Source organism: Carassius gibelio, chromosome A18 (assembly GCF_023724105.1).
Source record: "Carassius gibelio isolate Cgi1373 ecotype wild population from Czech Republic chromosome A18, carGib1.2-hapl.c, whole genome shotgun sequence".
Lineage (NCBI taxonomy): Eukaryota > Metazoa > Chordata > Actinopteri > Cypriniformes > Cyprinidae > Carassius > Carassius gibelio.
In genome coordinates, this window is record NC_068388.1 from 4,520,019 (window position 1) to 4,541,345 (window position 21,327).

General features: G+C 35.8%; 1 protein-coding gene across 13 annotated transcripts in view; it reads right to left on the reverse strand.

Annotated features, from left to right (window-relative positions):
• The window catches only part of LOC127934042 (FERM domain-containing protein 4A), a 170,133-nt gene that overhangs the window by 21,974 nt on the left and 126,832 nt on the right, over positions 1-21,327 (reverse strand). For all 13 annotated transcript variants that reach the window (XM_052531229.1, XM_052531230.1, XM_052531228.1 and 10 more), the window contains exons 2-7: positions 18,550-18,615; positions 9,354-9,448; positions 7,718-7,810; positions 5,047-5,131; positions 980-1,036; positions 519-541 (exon numbers count right to left, since the gene is read on the reverse strand). In XM_052531229.1, the coding sequence (XP_052387189.1) occupies positions 519-541; positions 980-1,036; positions 5,047-5,131; positions 7,718-7,810; positions 9,354-9,448; positions 18,550-18,615 (419 nt within the window). The remainder of the gene's footprint in view (positions 1-518; positions 542-979; positions 1,037-5,046; positions 5,132-7,717; positions 7,811-9,353; positions 9,449-18,549; positions 18,616-21,327) is intronic.

Genomic DNA, 21,327 nt, shown 5'->3' on the forward strand with positions numbered 1-21,327 from the left:
AATGTGCACACCATATATAATGCATAATGCAAAAATTAAGGTAGTGTGGTAGTGAGGCCATTCTGAAAACAGAATGATGGAGAGGTTGAGAGGAAGTGTAAGATTGAGTAAAAAAAAAAACAGTGACAGAATAAAGCTGGAAGGATGCACATGTGACAGATTTGTAGCCGAGATACTTTGTGTAGAAAGAGTCTGTGTAAGTGTGTGTGAGAGATGGAGAGAGCCAGAGGTCAGTGTGTGTAATTTAACACTGTTTATCCTCTGCATTCCATTTCCTCCCCTCTGTCTCCGTTCCCAGGGTTCACACCCCCATATCTCTCTCTCTCTCTCTCTCTCTCTCTCTCTCTCTCCATCTCTTGAATCATGTGCATGTGCTTATGTGGGAAGGAGAGTTTGATATACGCCACAAATCGGATCTGCTTTCACTCTGCAATGACACACTGATAGAGACTTCGAAGGCATGTGAGTGTAAAAGAGGTCACTGGAGGGTGATTCATTCATTCAAACCAGCCTCTTACCTCGTGAAGTCTCCTTTAGCTTCCTGTGGGAGAAAAAAAGACATATTTTAGTATCAATAATTAGTGTTTGATGGTAGACCAGACCGCTTGGAAAGATCGTATCCTCTGATACACAGAACGGTGGATGTGTGTCTCAGTAGGGGATGTAGTCACAGCCATCTGGACTGAATCCTCCAAAAGTTCAAACACGCATAACATACCTGATACTGCACCTGAATCATACATACACAGAGTCATAAAGGAAACCCATATTTCTCTAAAGTATTTCCCTTGTATGGATAACTTATAGTACAAAGGAAACATCCTGTTTTAGATTTAAAATAAAGCACCCTGTCAGACTGAAATACTGTAGTGACCTGAATGTGACTCTGAAACGCTTACACATTTGTATTTGAGATATATGAACTTTATTAAGGTTCATGAAGGTGCACAAAATTATGAACAGCCCCACATGCTCTTACCTGTAAGGTAAAGGAGGCCAGTTCAAACACCACCTCGCTGTCCACCTCTATGAGCTCCTGGAGACAGACAGAGAGAAAGAGACCCTTCAGTTCAGGATCACAGCAGACAGGACATCTCCATTAATCTGTCTCTTATCTTATCTCTCTCTTTTTATGACCTGATCTGCTTACTTATCACTGAAGAGTCTATGCAAATCACTTCAGCTATTTCGTGTGTAATCAATAGCAGGTCAAAGCCACATACACACACATGTTTTAGGTGAGGGGGTTTTTGAAGTGTGGGGGGTCTTGATTACTTCAATGACAAAGTAAAATGGAGTGATTCATTACCTTTGCTTAACAAGAATTTCAGGAATGTCACACACATTCACACTCTCTCTCTCACACACACACACACACACACACACAGTACTGGCGTATATCGGAAAGCAGACTCTAGAGTAAAGTGTGAGCAATGAGCTCATGGTAGGAATGTGCGGTATGTGACTAGTGACACACACACACACACACACACACACACACACACACACATACTCAAATTTTGGAAGAATGAAGCACTTTTATTAAAACAAATAAAAATGGCAGAATAACAGTGATGCACAGCTGAATTTTTAGCAGCCATCACTCCAGGCCTTCAGAAATCATTCCAGTGATTCCCTGCTCAAGATATATTTCTTCTTATTATTATCAATATTGAAAAAAGTTGTGTTGCTTATATTTTTGTGGAAACAGTTTTTCTTTTCAACGAAGTTCAGCATTTATTTCAAATTTAAATTAGTGTTGGGTGATCTGGTCATTTTTCAAATCGTCTTCTCTTCAGCCCGTGAGATTGACGATACACAATATTATTGTGCATGGGTGGAGAAAGAGAGAGACTCTTTGTTCTTGTCATAGCAGAACTATTTGTTTTTTTTAAGGTGCTCGCGATAGAGCCTATGGAATCACCAATAATTGGAAAAATATACTTTCAAACATACTGATAAACTAACGTTAAATATAAAATACTGTATTTAAAACAGTTCATATATAGTCGGACAAAACTGTCATATTGCGTGTCCTGTGACAAATTTGCCACATCTACGCACGGAAGTTATCAGCCTAAATGTTCTGCAAAATCAGTCAACGGTGAAAATCAATAGTAGATTTAATTTAAAGTCCAACAGTTTAACACTTACAGTATTGTTCAAAATAATAGCAGTACAATGTGACTAACCAGAATAATCAAGGTTTTTAGTATATTTTTTATTGCTACGTGGCAAACAAGTTACCAGTAGGTTCAGTAGATTGTCAGAAAACAAACAAGACCCAGCATTCATGATGTGCATGCTCTTAAGGCTGTGCAATTGGGCAATTAGTTGAATTAGTTGAAAGGGGTGTGTTCAAAAAAATAGCAGTGTCTACCTTTGACTGTACAAACTCAAAACTATTTTGTACAAACATTTTTTTTTTCTGGGATTTAGCAATCCTGTGAATCACTAAACTAATATTTAGTTGTATGACCACAGTTTTTTAAAACTGCTTGACATCTGTGTGGCATGGAGTCAACCAACTTGTGGCACCTCTCAGCTGTTATTCCACTCCATGATTCTTTAACAACATTCCACAATTCATTCACATTTCTTGGTTTTGCTTCAGAAACAGCATTTTTGATATCACCCCACAAGTTCTCAATTGGATTAAGGTCTGGAGATTGGGCTGGCCACTCCATAACATTAATTTTGTTGGTTTGGAACCAAGACTTTGCCCGTTTACTAGTGTGTTTTGGGTCATTGTCTTGTTGAAACAACCATTTCAAGGGCATGTCCTCTTCAGCATAGGGCAACATGACCTCTTCAAGTATTTTAACATATGCAAACTGATCCATGATCCCTGGTATGCGATAAATAGGCCCAACACCATAGTAGGAGAAACATGCCCATATCATGATGCTTGCACCTCCATGCTTCACTGTCTTCACTGTGTACTGTGGCTTGAATTCAGAGTTTGGGGGTCGTCTCACAAACTGCCTGTGGCCCTTGGACCCAAAAAGAACAATTTTACTCTCATCAGTCCACAAAATGTTCCTCCATTTCTCTTTAGGCCAGTTGATGTGTTCTTTGGCAAATTGTAACCTCTTCTGCACATGCCTTTTCTTTAACAGAGGGACTTTGCGGGGGATTCTTGAAAATAGATTAGCTTCACACAGACGTCTTCTAACTGTCACAGTACTTACAGGTAACTCCAGACTGTCTTTGATCATCCTGGAGGTGATCATTGGCTGAGCCTTTGCCATTCTGGTTATTCTTCTATCCATTTTGATGGTTGTCTTCCGCTTTCTTCCACGTCTCTCTGGTTTTGCTCTCCATTTTAAGGCATTGGAGATCATTTTAGCTGAACAGCCTATCATTTTTTGCACCTCTTTATAGGTTTTCCCCTCTCTAATCAACTTTTTAATCAAAGTACGCTGTTCTTCTGAACAATGTCTTGAACGACCCATTTTCCTCAGCTTTCAAATGCATGTTCAACAAGTGTTGGCTTCATCCTTAAATAGGGGCCACCTGATTCACACCTGTTTCTTCACAAAATTGATGACCTCAGTGATTGAATGCCACACTGCTATTTTTTTGAACACACCCCTTTCAACTAATTCAACTAATTGCCCAATTGCACAGCCTTAAGAGCGTGCATATCATGAATGCTGGGTCTCATTTGTTTTCTGAGAATCTACTGAACCTACTGGTAACTTGTTTGCCACGTAGCAATAAAAAAAATACGAAAAACCTTGATTATTCTGGTTAGTCACATTGTACTGCTATTATTTTGAACAATACTGTATATTGGACATAAAACACATTAAGTATTAATTATTCAAAACAGGTAAGATAAATTTGGACTAAGGTTCAATTGAACTGATGGATCAGTCATACATCGCTCCGGACCGCGCACCTCATGACGAGCTCGACGCACCGCTACAGAAACAAAATGAGATGCATTCTAACATAAGTGCTCTTTAAAATATTGCACATATATAAGCCATTCAGATTTCTTGTTAAAGTGCAATGAAATTCCTTATATCTGCAGACGATGTACGTTGATGTACGTCTAGATATCTTTGACTATCGTCAAATACACAATACTATCGTCTGTCGGCACTTTTGTGAATCATAGTATGTATAATGTAATATATGTATAAATGTAATATATGTTAATATATGTGCTAGTGAAGAGCTTGGTATTCTGCACATTCTTACAGTACCATCAGTGAATCAGCACTGCCATTATGTCTTTTTCTAGAGAAATCTGTAACGTGGAATTTGATAAGGTGCTCCATAGTCAGGAGTGTGGAGGTCCGCATGCGCGACCAAAATAAAAAATGCGTTATATAAATATGTTCTGACAGCACATTTGCGTACCGACATGGTTGACAGCTGTTAATACACAATTACCATAAACTGTACTATATAAGTTTTATTTTCAACCTGGAAGTATACATCTAGTTTATCCCATGCCATTTTCAAAGCACAATGCAAAACTGTGACATTCATCGACTGACGCTCTTTAATCAGCAGCAGTGCTAAATCCGGAAGCACGTATACTTACTTGGCGGCAACCCACCAAAATAAAAGCCTGCTGATTTTAAGTTTGAATATGATGAAAACGCTTTAATTTATTTCTTTTTAGATGCTTTTATCCAAAGCTACTTAAAATTAAAGTAGTAGTAAATATTAGCATTTTATTTTTAAGTTTACTATAAAATAATTGTGTTTGTATTTAATACTTTTATTTTTAATAATATTATCACACACTATTATTTAGTTAATTTACTATAATTTTATTAAAAAAAAAAAACGAAATAAATAAAGTGCAATAATATTATAACTATTATTAATTCATTTTTTATAGTTATATTTAATGGGTCACGCTATATGCAGTGTGAGGACGTAACCAAATCTCCAGGTTCTCTTATGAGAACCAGGCTGAAAAAATTATGTGCACCCTGTCCATAGTCATAGACGGAAGTAACAAATGGATGTATGGGGTATACGCTAATACTGCCCTCTAGTGATAGAACATTGACAACTGTTTACCTTATAGATGCAGGACTTTGCATTGAGAAAGAACAACTCTATTGTGGCATTGTCCTTAAGGTAAGAGATGCTTTCTATGTAGAACCTGTAGAAGAAAAAAAAAGTACATCAAAATATGTCTAAAGTTTAAAAACATTACAGTATACACAATTTACAGATTAAGACAGCCAAACACGTTTGTTTAGTTGTGACTATGTGATTTAAAATTGTTCAGTATGAGTTACCATCCACTTTAGTGGGTTCATTCAGATAGTTTAAGAGAAACAATGTATTAAATACGCAGACTCAAAGACCAATCAGTAGAGGGCATAATAAACGCTATATCCTCTTGCTGTCTCCATCCATCTCAAAACCCACAAAAAGAAAACCATTTCCACTCTGCAAGCTTCATTTAGCAGTCAGATTAGAGTTAGCGGGAACTTCAACAACAAACAAACACATAAATAAGTAACTGTCTCAAAATCAGCATAAATAAGCGTTCTCAGCATGGCATTTTTCATTTCAGCTGAAGGCTGAGGCTGTTACATTATCACATGGACTGTTACACAGACACACACATGCATAGACATATAGGTTAAGATGTATGTAAACTGATAATATGACCTTGAACATACAGTGAGACATACAATGAACATAAAATTAACCCTATGACACGATACACAAAGACACATGCTTTAAATCCATGGCTGACTGTTAAAGTAGCGAGAGAAATGCGAGTCAGAAAACGAGTGAAAGTGAGAGAGATTAAAGTGATTAGAAATGTACTGACAGCTGGTTTAATTTAAGATGTGAGTGAGACAAAGCCTTACACGCATCAAAGACTTGAGCTCACTCCAATCAATAGCCCAATCACGAGCAGAAAGGACAACACACACATGCACACAACGATTCACACAGGACCTCATGCATGAATTTAAACCGGGCCTCTGCTCTAATTTAAACTGCATTGACGTGCAATAGCTTAGGGAAAAGAAATGCAACTCTGCATGCAGCTATTAGAGCAAAATTTGCATGCACGTAAGTGTTTGTGTCTGTGTGTGACCCAGAAAAGCAAAGTGATGCAAGTGGAACTGAAAGAGTGAAAAGCAATTCACATGTGTCCCAACAAATGGGTAAAATGCTGGGCTATTTTAATGCTGAGCTTGACAGCAATAAACCAGCATCCACCCACAGCAAGCATGGTGATGTATGACTGTGTGTTGAGTGCGACTTACACAGTAAAATACTGTGAGGAAGCACACAAATGTCCCCACTTAAACTCTCTTGCACACAGAGTCATAAAAACACACAAGCAATAAATATAAAGGCTGCTCTTTGTATCGGTCTTATTTTGAAGCAGATGCAATTAAAATCTGAACGAATCAACCCTCCCAGCAGATATCTGCTCATGCTCTGCAATTCAAAAACAGTTTTATTAATACTCTGCTGTTGCCATGGTGCTCAAATGCTGGGGGTGTTAATGAGAGGAACAGTAGATTGCGATTGGCTGTTTTTCGGTAACTGCCAGTGAGTTTTATTGGTTAACTGACCCCACTAATTTGAAATAATAAACAAATAAATACAAAACTTCAACGCCAAAACACTCTGATCAAAGTGTTGGCACTAATTCATGCTGGAAGTGTTATATATATAAATATATTTCTATCATGACAACTCTCTGAGGGATTGGCATGGTAATCTACATGACAGTGTTAATGTATTAGGTCTTGGCAGAATAGATCTGCTACATGCTGCAGCAGCAGAGCAAGTGCAGAGACTTGCTACTGCCAATACATCCACAACATGCTGCTGTGAGCTGCTGCAAATATAACATACATGATATAACCCCACTAGCATACATGAATCACCTCATAGCAGATCTATACAGGTGGAGCTGGGGAAGGAGGAGGGTTTATGAAGCAAGCTGCACTACTATGGCAAGTTGTAGTAATATATTTGAATGTTGAGCAGTGAGTTCATTTGCTACCAATACAGGAGAGAGCCAACCAGCTGTGCCATGTGATATTGATGTCAATACATCAGACTGAGTTAGACCTATCGGACTGCGTCATCAGCGTTCCATGCCAGAGCTCTGTATATATGTATATAAATGACCCTGGACCACAAAACCAGTCTTAAGTGTAATTTTTTTTCTGAAAGCTGACTAAATAAGATTCCCATTGATGTGTGGTTTATTAAGATTGGACAATATTTGGCCGAGATACAACTATTTGAAAATCTGGAATCTGAAGGTGCAAAAATTTCAAAATACTGAGAAAATCGCCTTTAAAGTTGTCCAAAAATTGTGGTTCTTAGCTATGCATATTACTAATCAAGAATTACGTTTTTATATATTTAAAGTAGGAAATGTAAAAAATATCTTCATTGAACATGATCTTTACTTAATATCTTAATGATTTTTGGCATAAAAGAAAAATAGATTATTTCGACCGATACAGTGTTAAAAAAAAAATAAATAAATAAATAAATATATTTTTTTTTTTAACACTGTTTATCCTCTCTTTCTATATAGACATATATAACTTCTAGATGTATGGTTTATTATATATTTTATTTTATATTAGTCATATTATCAATAATAACATTAGAAATATGTATGTATCTATCTATATTTATAAAAGTTTATTGTGGTTTTGTGGTGTTTTTGTTTTTGTGCTGCAGCTGTACTTACCTAACGCAGAAGTAAAGCACAATGGGTCCAGATTTCTTAGGAAACTCATGCTCCAGAACACGACGATCTAACTGCAACCAGCTGAAATGACCCCTGAAAACATATCCCAAGAGAAATGACTGACAGCATCTGTAACAGCTACCGGAAATGCCTTGCAAAATCTTATTTTCTCATTCATAGCGTCACATAACATCATAAAACATAATGTAGAAAATGAGCCAGGAAAGTATTGCATTGATATTTGATTGCACACAGATATATAATCTTTAAAAGGTAATTATAAATCCAAAAGTAGTTTCTACTTAAGACATTTTATATATATATATATATATATATATATATATATATATATATATATATATATATATATATTTATATATATATATATATATATATACATACATAAATGTTTTTTAATGTTTTTTTTTTTTTTACAGGGGTTTCTTATGCTCATCAATACTGTATGTATTTGATCAAAAATACAGAAAAAAATTTAATATTGTGAAATATTATTAAGATGTAAAATAACGTTGTTGTTTTTTTAATATACATTAACATGTAAAATGTGATGCAAAGCTGAATTTCCAGCATCATTACTCCAGTCTTTAGTGTTACATAATCCTTCAGAAATCATTCTAATATGCTGATTTATTATCAGTGCTGGAAACCGTTGTGCTGTTCAATATTTTTTTGGAACCTGTGATCCTTTTTTTCAGGATTCTTTGATGAATAAAAAGTAAAAAATAAGAGAATTTAAGAAATTCAAACTTTTATTCAGCAAGGATGTTTTAAATTAAGAAGTGATAGCAATATTTTGAGATTTATATCGTTAGGAAAGATTTATATTTTGAAAAAAAAAAAAAAAAATTGGCAGGACAACTGTTGCCGATATTGATAATTCTAAGGATCATGTTTTTTCTGTATTTTTAATCAAATAAATGCAGCCTTGATGAGCATAAGACTTCTTTAAAAAAAAAACATTACACGCCTTACTGATATCAAACTTATGACTGTTACTGTGTATATATATATATATATATATATATATATATATATATATATATATATATATAGATATACTACCATATATTACCTAATACATTTGATAAAATACAGAAATATATATTAATAAATATTTATATAATTTATTAACATGTTATTTTGATTTTGTGAAGCACATGAGTAAAGACCGAAATGCCTTTGTTCATTTGCATGATGTCCTTGGCAAATGCAAACTGTCAACCTCTCGTAGGGAGGGATGTATAGCGGGGTGGATCAAAGGTCACCTGACAACATTTCAAAGTCTTTGGAAACTACAAATAAAACATTCCACCAAGCACACCAGCAATGAGAACAGACGGAAAATTTCTCTTGAGAAAGAAATCACACAAAGATACATCTAACAAATGTCGCACAGCAGTAGGTCACACTGTGTAGGACTAAATGAAGAGCTGGTTGTCATAGAAAGTGAAGAGGGGAGAAAGAGGGAAGGCAATCATCTCCCTGTGGAATTATCACAGCATGCTCACTCATCCAGTCCTGGCACAGTCAGAGAGCTGAACTGTTCATGATTACACCTTTTCTTATAGGTTACAGGCAGACGTAATATTTAATAGGATGTCTTAGGTATACGTACGTTTCATCTACATAAGAGATTCCAAAATATTCCTTCTCCTTCAGGTTAAAATGGGACGCCACCAAGTCTAGAAGATCCTTTGCCATTAGCTTGGGCTGAAAGAGACAGAAAGAAAGAGGAACAGGTTTCATCACAATGGAGATCTTTTGGTTCAGAATGTACACACACAGGCCAAAACACCCAGATACACACACACACACACACACACAAGGTCAGCAAGTTGGCAGGCTGTGAGCGTTGTATTCTGATGAGTATTGATGCAGTGCAGTGACTCTGCAATTTAATGCCGACTATGTCTGTCTGCAGTCTGTGCGTGTTGCATCTTGAACAGAGTTTGATTTGCTGCACAAACAGTATCGGAAATATACTCATGAAACTGAGATATTTGCTTTTAAGAAGGATTAATCATTATTTTTAACAATACAAAGATGTACAGAGCAATCTTGAAAACCGAGAGACACACCAGTCAAAATGTCTCTGATTCTGTAAACTTTGGGCTTTCCCTTTTTGTGTAAGTGAGTCAGTGTAAAGTGTGTGTCAGAACCAGTGTGTGGTAAACCATTGGTGTGCCTCTAGCTGAAATCACTGGTGTCCTGGGACAGCTTTGTACAACTTACCATCCTACCAATATATCCACACACAACCACCATTAATGAGAAAAAAGCATTTAACTTTCCTTGCCTTCTTGATGTCTGTGTCATATTCACAATGAATTAGTGTTAATGTTCTTATGTTCACCAAGGCTACATTTATTTGATCAAAATGTTCTGTTTTAATATATTTTAATTGTTTTAAAATATTTTTAATAGGGCTTAGTGATTAATTGATATCATAATAAAATCAGGATTTGAGCATGCATGATTGCCAAATTGTTTTATAGCATGATTTTGTCTGCGCCCCTGACCTCCCATAGTATGCTATCTGAACCAATCAGAATGCAGCATGCTTAAATGTAGCACAACAACAGAACCGGGCACAACGACAGAGAGTAGGCTACAGAAACAGGGAAGATGACAGGAAAAGGACTTGGTGGACATGCTGGTTTTCACAGCAAAAAACATTTAAACATTTAAAGCAGCTAGTTTCTGCCACTGTTCTAATTGTAGTTATTTAAGAGACTTTAGTCTGGATTTTTTGTTGTTGCTGTTTTGATTACCAACTTTTTTCCCCCCATATGTCTGAAACATTTTGTTACACCTTTAATTAGAGATTATCAAAATTGTGGTTAAAATCTAAATCTCAACAATGTATTAATTTATTGAGTAATTTATTCCTCTGATGGCAAGGCAAATTTTCAGCAGCCATTATTCAAGTGTTCTTCAGAAATCATTCTAATATGCTGATTTGGTGCTCAAGAAACATTTCTTATTGTTATTAATGTTGAAAACTAATGTTCTAATCTTTAACAGTAGTGTATGTTTAGGGAGTGTATGCATACATATCTTTGTACAAAGCTCTACCAGGTTTTTGTTGTTTGTTGTTGTTGTAGTTTTTCATAAGTTTTATCTGTATTTATGTGTGCAAACTTACTATTGATTAAATTATATGTTAATAAAGTCTGAGAAAGATCAAAATAGTCTTACTAATTTAAACAAACATGTACTCGATATACATTTGGATTGTGAACATGAGCCTGTGTTCAAAACACTAATTACTTTTTTAGTTTCTACACAGACCATTTTAAATTAAAAACACACATAAACAAACATGCACACCCACACACACACACACACACACACACACACACACAACAACATCACTCTTTTTAATAGAGCCAACCCACCCACACACCCTAAAAATAGCACAGCAAAATCTGGAGCAAAAGCACAATCACTGCCACAACCTCAGCTTATGGAAAGAAAGAAAGAAAGAAAGAAAGAAAGAAAGAAAGAAAGAAAGAAATGAACTAGAGGTAAATTACAGCCTGTAGAATTACAAGTTCATAATTACTTATGTTATGTAGTGTGACATTTTAAATTGTAATGCATGTCTTCAAGATAAAGTTTTGGACTAAGGTAGTTCTTGGTTGTGGAAAAATCTAGTGAGCTACCCACTCAGATAACAAATAATAAAGTAAAACAGTAAGCAGGGGTTCATGAAAAACTCTGCATCAGTGTTAGCTAAATAAATTTTGTTAATGATAAACTCTCCCTGTTTCTCCAGTCTTGAGTGTCTCAAATAATCTCTTTCAGCAAGGATGCCACCTTAGAAGGTAGTCTCCTATGCAGAGAGCAGAAAAAGAGGCAACCCACTAGGTTTTGGAACAGATCTGTTGTGTCAGAAGCAAAGCAACCTCATGCAGTTTAAAAAATGAGACTGCAATTATGGTCCTTTCTGATTCACCACCCCTCCCTTCAGGTCTGATCTGAAAAACCCAGCTTTTCTCGTTTTAGATATTCTTTTATCTTTTATGGCATTAAAATTGTGCTTAATCCCAAATGAAACAGTAGATATTGGGAGATTGTTCATCTCTGGTTCTTCAGGTGAGACCTGCAACACAACACCACATCAATCAACTTGCATATCTAATCTCATCATTCAAAGCAATGCGGTGTGAAACAGCTTGCTTCCTCAATTAGCCAAAGTGAGTTTGTAAGTTTGTCTGTGGTAAGAAGAGGAAGTGGGTTAAATATGACCGCAATCTTCAATCTGGACCCATTTCTGGTGGTGTATATGTGTGTTTTGGGAGTTTTGCCGGCTAAAACTCAAACCATGTTCATTTTCTTAAAGAATGGCAGTATATTTGATCTCTTTCAACTCATTCTCTCTCTGTTTAGCCTCTAGACTTCATTGTTACATAATGTATTTATAGTCTCTGAAATCTGTAGATAATAGGATAAAGAAATATTAATATCCTGTTAGTGTGCGTTAAGAGCCATCAATATGGTTTTAACAGATTTAGTGCAGGATGCCTGTTATATCCTTTCTTCCATTACACTTACTGAGGTTGATGCAAATCACAGACATATGTTTCCACATGGAAAACTATATGATGTGGCTGTGAGGAAGAATATCCGGACTGTTGTGATTTAATATCATTATACAGTGGGTGACTGATCAGGATGGAACACACGCCGTCAGGTCTCATCAGGTCTAGAGCACAAAGATGAGAGATGTGAGTCGGCTTTCTTCACACGCAATGACTTCAGCATAAAGCAACGCTAGGGTTTTTGTTAAACATGTTGATCTGATCAAGAATGCAGACTAGATAGTGTCCTTCTCTAAAGCGGCCTGTACACTGTAAAATAACAGAATTCAAATCTGAAGATGTAATTATATAACAGATGTTTTTTACATTTACATTTTTAATCTGACACAGAGTCAATGTAAATACATTTGTGAAGGAAGTGCAATTGTTCGAAACAATGGGTCTGTTCCAAAACAAAGTGAGCTGCCTTGTTGCCTACTGTCTACACAGGAAGTTACCTTCAGATATGTCACTTTACAAGTAGTCGATTAGAAACGCCCAACATTTACAGCACAAACACACAAATGGTGCCATAATAAGCATAAAATTACACAGCACACACAAATATTGCATAAAATAGTCAAATTTCAAATATACTGAACAATCTTCATTTATTTTTTTTGGTGTTAAATGGTTATACACACTCAACGGCTGCATTATTAGGTACACACCTGTTCGATTGCTTGGTAACATAAATTACTAATCAGCCAATCACATGGCAGCAACTCAATGCATTTAGGCATCTAGATGTGGTGAAGACAACTTGCTGAAGTTCAAACCAAGCAAAAAGTTGGTGGTCCCACTGACTTTGATCGTAGGGAAAAAACATATTATGGATGAGACTGTTTGGTTACCCACATTCTTCAAAATAACTTTTATGTCCAACAGAAGCAAGCAATTCATTCAGGTTTAAAACAACTTTAAAGTGAGTTAAATCATTTTTGAGTAAACTATCCCTTAAATGTTAATAAAAACAATAAAACAAAGATAAAAAAAAAAAACACTGCTTTTGAAAGAAGAACTTTAATACAGTGGCTTCAATAAGAATCCATGTATAATTGATACAGTGAAGTGTGTTTTATTTTTATATTTGTTCTTTAAATTTCTTGAATTCTCAAGCTAAATACACCTACTGTACCTGGGAAATAAAGCACTTTTTGTTTTATTTGTATATTCTGTGTATTTATAATCTTACGATAACAACGATAAAATAATGACAAAGATTTTTATCTTTGCCCACTTGTTACCTTCTATGTCTTTGTTTTTAAAATATGGAAATTAGTTTGGCTGTACTGCTCGACAATTTGCAAAATAGTAAAAACCAACATGACAAAGAATAGTAATCCAGAAAAAAAAATTGTGGTATGATACATCGCCCACCCCTACCTCAAACTCAAAAGGTCTATATATTTCAAGAGAGACCAAATATGCTTGTCAAACTCCTGACAGAAACTGTAAATAAAAGGACTGAGCTAGGACAACAGAGAACCACCTACTAACAACACCTGCTTTGCCTCAAAAATGGAAAATGACAAAATATGCATGCTAAACGAACCTCACTCACAAAATTACAGCCTGCTGTGGAGAGACAGGTGGGAGATGCTAACAAGCAGTTAGCTGAAAAACAGAGCAAGATTATACAACTTGGGAAAAAAATCCTAAAAATCTGTTGACAGCTCTTGTATTGTAAGACTGTCTACCTTATTATAATAAAAGTCATGTCAAAACTACTGCGAACAAAAATAAAAAGAGAAACACAAAAATTGACCTCCACTAAAGCCATTACAAACTAGATGTTTTCAACAGCACTGTACGCAAATATACATCAGCAATGTTCAGTCTCTAATGGGAATATAAAATCATTTACAAAGTTATTGCCAGTCGCACAGTGTCATCCACAAGATCATCCACGATAACCTTCAGAATGGTACACTGCCTCTAATGAGGCAAGGAAGAAGTAGAAGTAAGTAGAAGTAAAGAAGTAAAGAGGAAGCAAATAAATGAGGCTACAGAAGGATCCAACGGAGACCCATCAGTACAACCAAACCATACAATGATTTCACCAATGCATATGTAAGGTAATTCACATCTTAAAGGGTGTTCACATTGGATTTTAAGGTTACACTCACAGGACACTGCACTTATTCGCAATGACAAAAGTACATTATTTGCATGTGTTTTAAAGCCTTGCTGGATAAACTTTCCTCAATGTGCTGTTCAGACATATTTTGAAGAAAGTGACAAATACATTTTATTTGTTAGTGACTTTAAATGTAAAAATACTATCTACTTGTGTTTCCTCACAACATCTCATCGTAAAGTTTGTATTTTAAGTTTCTTAAAAAAGAGATGAAGGCTATACAAAACTGAGAGTTTCCTCCATTGAAATTTTTATCAAGTTGTCAATTATCCCTTTTGGTCCAACATCTTTTCGCCAAGCTATTCAACACACACATTTGTGTACACGATCTTTCACATGCACATGAATGGAAGGGAGTTACCCTGCATTACCCTGTTAGGTACATCAACACAAAATAAGGGAAAGAGGGAAGAGCTGTTCCTCAAGGAACATTCAGTAAAAAAAAAACTTGGAATAACAGCAGAATTCTCAAAGGCACGATTAGCCTACACAACCTTCTCCAGAACATCCCCGCACATGGAGGAAGAGAGAAAGCAGAAAAAAGTGAAGTCAAGAAAGCAGAAAGAATGGGCAAAATCTGTTAAAAGAACATATATCTAAGTACTCATGACTAAAGTAGGACTAATGCGTAACGTTTATAATGAGCGTTTCTGCAAGAGCTCAATAAATCATAAACTGAGAGAGTGAGGAAACACAGTAACTACCCATCTGCCTTATCCCTTCTTTCTTCTATCTCTTTCTGGAAATATATTCTTTTCTTCTCTCTTATCCTCCAGAGATGGGGACTCGAGTTTGAGACTCGGACTCGAGTGCGACTTAAGTCGCACAAACAGTGACTTCAGACTCGACTTGAGACTCGTCCTCGAAAGACTTCAGACTCGACTCGGACTCGAGCTCCGGGACTCGTGAACAATGTTTATTTTTAGTAAACGTCAGATGAGCTCGCTGTTAGAGTTGTGTCGTTCGCGAACGAACCGATTCTTTTGAACGGCTCATAAACATGAACGATGGGAGCCGAGTCACGGCTGGAGGGGAGCCGTTCTTTCTGTTGCTCTTTATTCCTATGCGTGTTTCAGAGCGCGTGTTTCACACAGATGCACACAAATGAGCTCCTCCGCGAGATAGAACAGTTATAGGGGGAGGGGCGCACCCAGCGCAGGCCAACCCTTTATAGCGTGATGATATTAGTTATTAGTTGTGCACGCATCCTTCACGTGAGTACTCCAGTGGAAAAAAACCTGCGTGCCTCTGTCATTGGGTAGGAGCGGAGCCATGACGTTTTGCACAGATATTCATTGCAGCCCACTTTGTTATTGTTCATTGACTTGAAAGGGCTGATGTCCTATTTGCAAAGTTTACAGTAGTAATAGTATGTAGACATTTCCATTTTATTTATTCTAATTTTATCTACTTTAAATATTTTTGGTTCTCTATCAAAATGTTCTTGTGTGATAACAATGTTCGGTAACACTTTAGAATAAGGTTCCATTAGTTAATGTTAGTTAATGTATTAATTAACATGAACAAACAATGAATAATACATTTATTACTGTATTTATTCATCTTCGTTAATTTTAGTTAATGAAAATACAGTTATTCATTGTTAGTTCATGGTAATTCACAGTGCATTAACTAATGTTAACAAGCACAACTTTTGATTTAAATAATGCATTTAGTAAATGTTGAAATTAACATGAACTAAGACTTATAAATGCTGTAGAAGGATTGTACTTGCTTAGTTCATGTTAACGAAAGTAGTTAACTAACATTAACTAATGGAACCTTATTCTAAAGTGTTACCCAATGTTCTTGTGTGGAAGTGTTTGTAGTAAAAGCTGTTTTGCACAGAAATTCATTGCAGCCGGCTTTGTTTTTGATGTTTATTTGTGAGTAGGTATTGTATGAATAACATAAGTCAGCGTAGCTTTGTTCATTCTTAAGCCAGATGAGAGGTGTGCAGCTACAGCCAGGACAGACAGAAGGCCATTACTGAATCCATACATGCAAAATACAGATATTAACTTAAAAGTAAAGCATTCTTGGTGTTTTTGTCATGTTGCAATAGCCTGTTTACACTGATTATATACCAAAATCAAAGTTGATATTGTATGCTAATAGATAGAGTTGTCATAATAACATATTACATGCTTTGAATTCCTTATATATAGCTATGCAGTGTTCTAAGCAGCTTGGATGGGTCGCTGTACGTGATGCAACATTTATTATAACCAGAGACATATTATTATAACCTATAATAAAGAGACTTGAGACTTGACTCTAGCTCAGAGACTTGAGACTTGACTTGGACTCGAGCTCAGAGACTTGAGACTTGACTTGGAATCGAGCTCAGAGACTTGAGACTTGACTTGGACTCTAGCTCAGAGACTTGAGACTTGACTTAGACTCGAGCTCAGAGACTTGAGACTTGACTTGGACTCTAGCTCAGAGACTTGTGAGCATCTCTGTTATCCTCTAACCTGATTGTTAAGGACTCTCTCGCCTCCTCTACTTTCTAGATTTCTATGTTTATCAGATCGAAACTGCAACCACAATCAACTCAACCAGCATTTTAGAGGACAGAAAGAAAGTGTGTGGAACATGAGAGATGGAGAAGGATGAGAAATTAAATTTCTCCAACTATGATGGAGTTTAACTGGATTGGAGTCTAGAGGAATCAGATCACCTAAACGCACCTGACAGCCATGAGAGAACGAGAGAACATGAAAGAGAGAGAGAGACAAGTAGAACTGAATCCAGCAGGTCAGAACAGAAATTAAATATAGAAATAAAACAGTAAAGAAAATATAACAGAAAGAGCAGAACAAAACAAAACAAAAACATAAAAAGAAGACATAAAAGAACCAAATGAATGTCATAAAAAATTCAAAGAATTGAAATAAGCTGAAACAAAATATAATTATAAAATATATATATATTCAACTTTATTTAAAAATATCTTAAAGATTAGAGATACTGTCTTTGCAACTAACGGAAATAAAATATGTTTAAATACTAAAATTAATAAAACTAAAACAAACAAAAATAAATGAAAGCTGTATAGAAATATTTAAAAAGTGACAAGCAGATAACAAAATTAATAAAACAAATTAAAATTAAAATACAACAATAAATAGAATTAAATAGAAATACTATAATAGTAAATAAATAATAAAACAAACAGAAAATAAGAATGGAAAAATAGAATATGAGAAATGAGAAAAAAACCATAGAATACAACATAACAATAGAACAAGACAGAAGAGAATAGAACAGTATTATAAAATCTTAATTCTTCATGTGTTCAGTGACTGGGATGCCATAGGCAGTGTTTACCTCATGATTAGAGATTTCCTGAGAAAGTTCATATGAGTGTGTGTGTTAAGGAAACATAGCTGTGCTGAGGAGACACTTCTGTTTATATTGAGGTCTGAGGGTTGATAGGGCATGGGAGACAGTCAGGATTGTTATGGAAACTGAACTCATCCTGAGAAAAGTTTTATAGAGTGTTTTGTAGAGGAGGGAACTGCTGTATGGGTGACTTGAGAGGCTGCTGGTTTGGTGTCGTTACGGGAACCTAAACCTGCCAGATTGACTACTATGGTAGTGATGTTTAAAAGGCACTTGAGAGACACATGCACAAACATGTGATAGAGTTCAGGTCAGGGCAAACTGATCTCAAGGTCTGTTTGGCTGTGAAATTGGAGAATGGCAATGAAGAAGGAATCATATTACATTTGCACACACAGAGCAAACATTCAAACTCATGCATGCACACAGACTGATAAAGAGCCCACTATTTCCACAAGACATTAATTAAGTCTCAGAGGAACAATGAGGATTTCCCCTCTCAGACAAACAAGAGGAAATCTGAGGCCTTTATGACAAAAAAAAAAAATGGACCAAAACTTCACACCTGTATATTTCAAAAGTCATTCAACTTTAATATCTCTGCACTAATACTGGACATTGTGCTGGTGAGTCAAACACAACCAATTATCTCACCAAAACACTTAAAAACCTATTATATCACATTTTTTTTGGCCATGTTGGTCCTGAATTGTTGTAAATAAAAAAGTATTTTGTCTTACCTGTACTAGGAGCTCCAATTTCCTGTCATCCAGGAGATGGACCTGACATCTCCGCCCTTCCGTCATCTGTTGTGGAGGGAGAGAGAGAGAGATTAGTGAAAGCACATTCACAGCAGGGTGAAATCAACTGTAAATACTAGGTCATGGTAACAAAAATAGAACTCTCCTTATACACATGCAGCGCGATTCCCAGTCAAGCAGCAGAATTCAATCTCATTCTCTCCCACACAAACGCACACACTTTTAAAGTGAATTATCTCACACTGCAGTGCCGATGCTGAGTATCTTTTTTGATGTTTTAAGTGTATTTTGATTTAACTCCTGGTTAAAATACATAGTAAATACAGACACACTTAATGTGACTACCACCAATTTTTACTAAATTTAGAAATCAAATATTATAAAACAAATAATAAACAGGTAAAAAGTATGCCATTTCTCTTACAGAGTACTTGCAGACTTTTATAGTCCAGATAATGACTACTACTTTCCATTGCAGATTTTTTTAATGACATATAAAAGCAGCCAGCCACAGTTTTTTTTTTTTTTTTTTTTTACTTGTTCAGGGTCAGGTCTATCTGAAACTGCTAATACCATAAGTACTGTAAAACATAAAAAAGTGGTTTTTACATAAAGAACAATTTTGTAATCAACATTCATTTCTATACCCCAATGACTTTCACCAAAAATCTCTTCAAAATATCTTTGTGTGTGTGTTCTGCTGCAGTCAGTCATTTGGATTGGTATAACATTGACTAAATTGTGACAAAATATACATATTAAAAAAAATACATAAAATCGCTTTGAATGGTATATACATCATAAACATACACATACATAAGCTTCTATTTAAAATTCATCACCGCCTAGAGATCAGGGCTGTGTTAATATAAAACTCCCCTCAATCTGCAATTGTTAATTGATGAAAGAGGGATCGTGCCATGTCATACAGATACCTGCACCAGCACACAATCTGATTAGTGCTTTGATTGCCATCTGGCATGGCGAGGAATGCCTTTTTATCAAAGCCAGAGAGGACTGCTCATAATTAATATTAAATTGATTCTGCAAGAAAAACAAACTAACTAACAACACACTTTTCTCCAGGGCAAAATGAGTATGTGCATTCAGATGTCCTCCCACAGGGCGTAGTTGGACATTTGTAGTCCAGACACATTTCACCTATGAAACATGTTTGGTATTACTATCGACTGCACGCTCCTATCTCCGATCTCAAATCACTGCTCACTTCCACTAGCTAGCTTTCCATTCACTCTCACACACAATTTTGTGTGAGTGTTTACTTAAGATTGTTGCTTCTGTGCCAAGCCGTATAGTAAACATCCCATTACAAGCAGGTGGACCGACACATCTGTGAAGAACAGAGTCTGACTAACAGCCATGTCATCACGAGAGTTAGTCTGCCTTGAGGATTGAGCTGGTTTGACAACTCAAGTACAAAGAACCAAACTGAGCAACCTGATACTTCCATTGTTCTTTTCCCTTCAAGAGAGCTTTTAATTTTTTGTTTATTTTTCTCTTAAAGGAAAAAATGTTTCGAGGGATTTTAGAGTCTGTGAATGTGATACTAAACAGTGGCGGTAGTTCACATCCATCAGTGGACTTTGCATCCGGTTCCTGTTTATACATCCTGTACGAGTCTGAAAACAGTTCTGCACTGACTCACTCTCTCTAGAGTGCTATTGCGCTCTTATTCTATTCCTCCATGCTTTCACACTCTTATCCACCCCCTCTACCTCTATATTTAGGCCAAATTAAAAGGAAAATGGAAAAAAAAGAGAAAAATACAAGACATTTCTTAAGCTTTTCAGCGTGGCTGTGTATGTAAGGACATCAGAATGGGAACATGTGGAGCATTCTGGCTGCCATCAGGAAGCACCGTCCCTGAGGAACACAAACAATGAAGCTGATAAAAGCAGCATGGCTCACATTTCCTCCACGCACACGCGGGGGGAAAAGACTGGAGGAGGGGAGTCACAGGACTAGAAACACATCTTTTCTTCTCCTTCTCCTTTGCCTTGTTCCTCAGTGTAGCTACACAGCCTCCAATGCACAAGCATGTGACAGACCACATGATTAATTGTGTGTGCGTGTGAGTATGTCTTAACAGACTGGTGTGAGTTTATTATTGACCTGTGAAAATGTTTTTACAGGGGGGCTTGACTTGAAGAATTTCACTTGGTCGTGCTAACACTGAATCAAACTCTATCTCATAAAAGCTGATATCCTGTCTTCAGAATAACATGCCCTCAAGCAACATCCATATTCTTATTCCCCAACCACCGAGTGAGATCACATTTCCATATAATAAAGACAAACCTAAATCAATATGAACTGGCTCACCTGAATATGGTCCAGCCTTTAATTACAATTTTTCTAAATGTCTAATTCCTTCTCTTGAGCTGCACGACCCAATTAGGTCAGCTCATCTAACTTTTATGATATTCATATATGAGAAGAAAAAAAAAGTTAGCATAATTGATCAAAATCACTGCAGCATCAAAACCATATATATTCCAGTTTGGGGATGGGAAATGACTGATCACTAATCTACCAGTGATCCCTTTTAAAGCATAATTTTGTAAACGCCCAGAAACAGAAATCAGGATAGTAATACACGATTAAAATAAATAAATAAATATATATATATAAATAAATAAATATATAAATAAATAAATAAATAAATATATATATATATATATATATATATATATATATATATATATATATATATATATATATATATTTTTTTTTTTT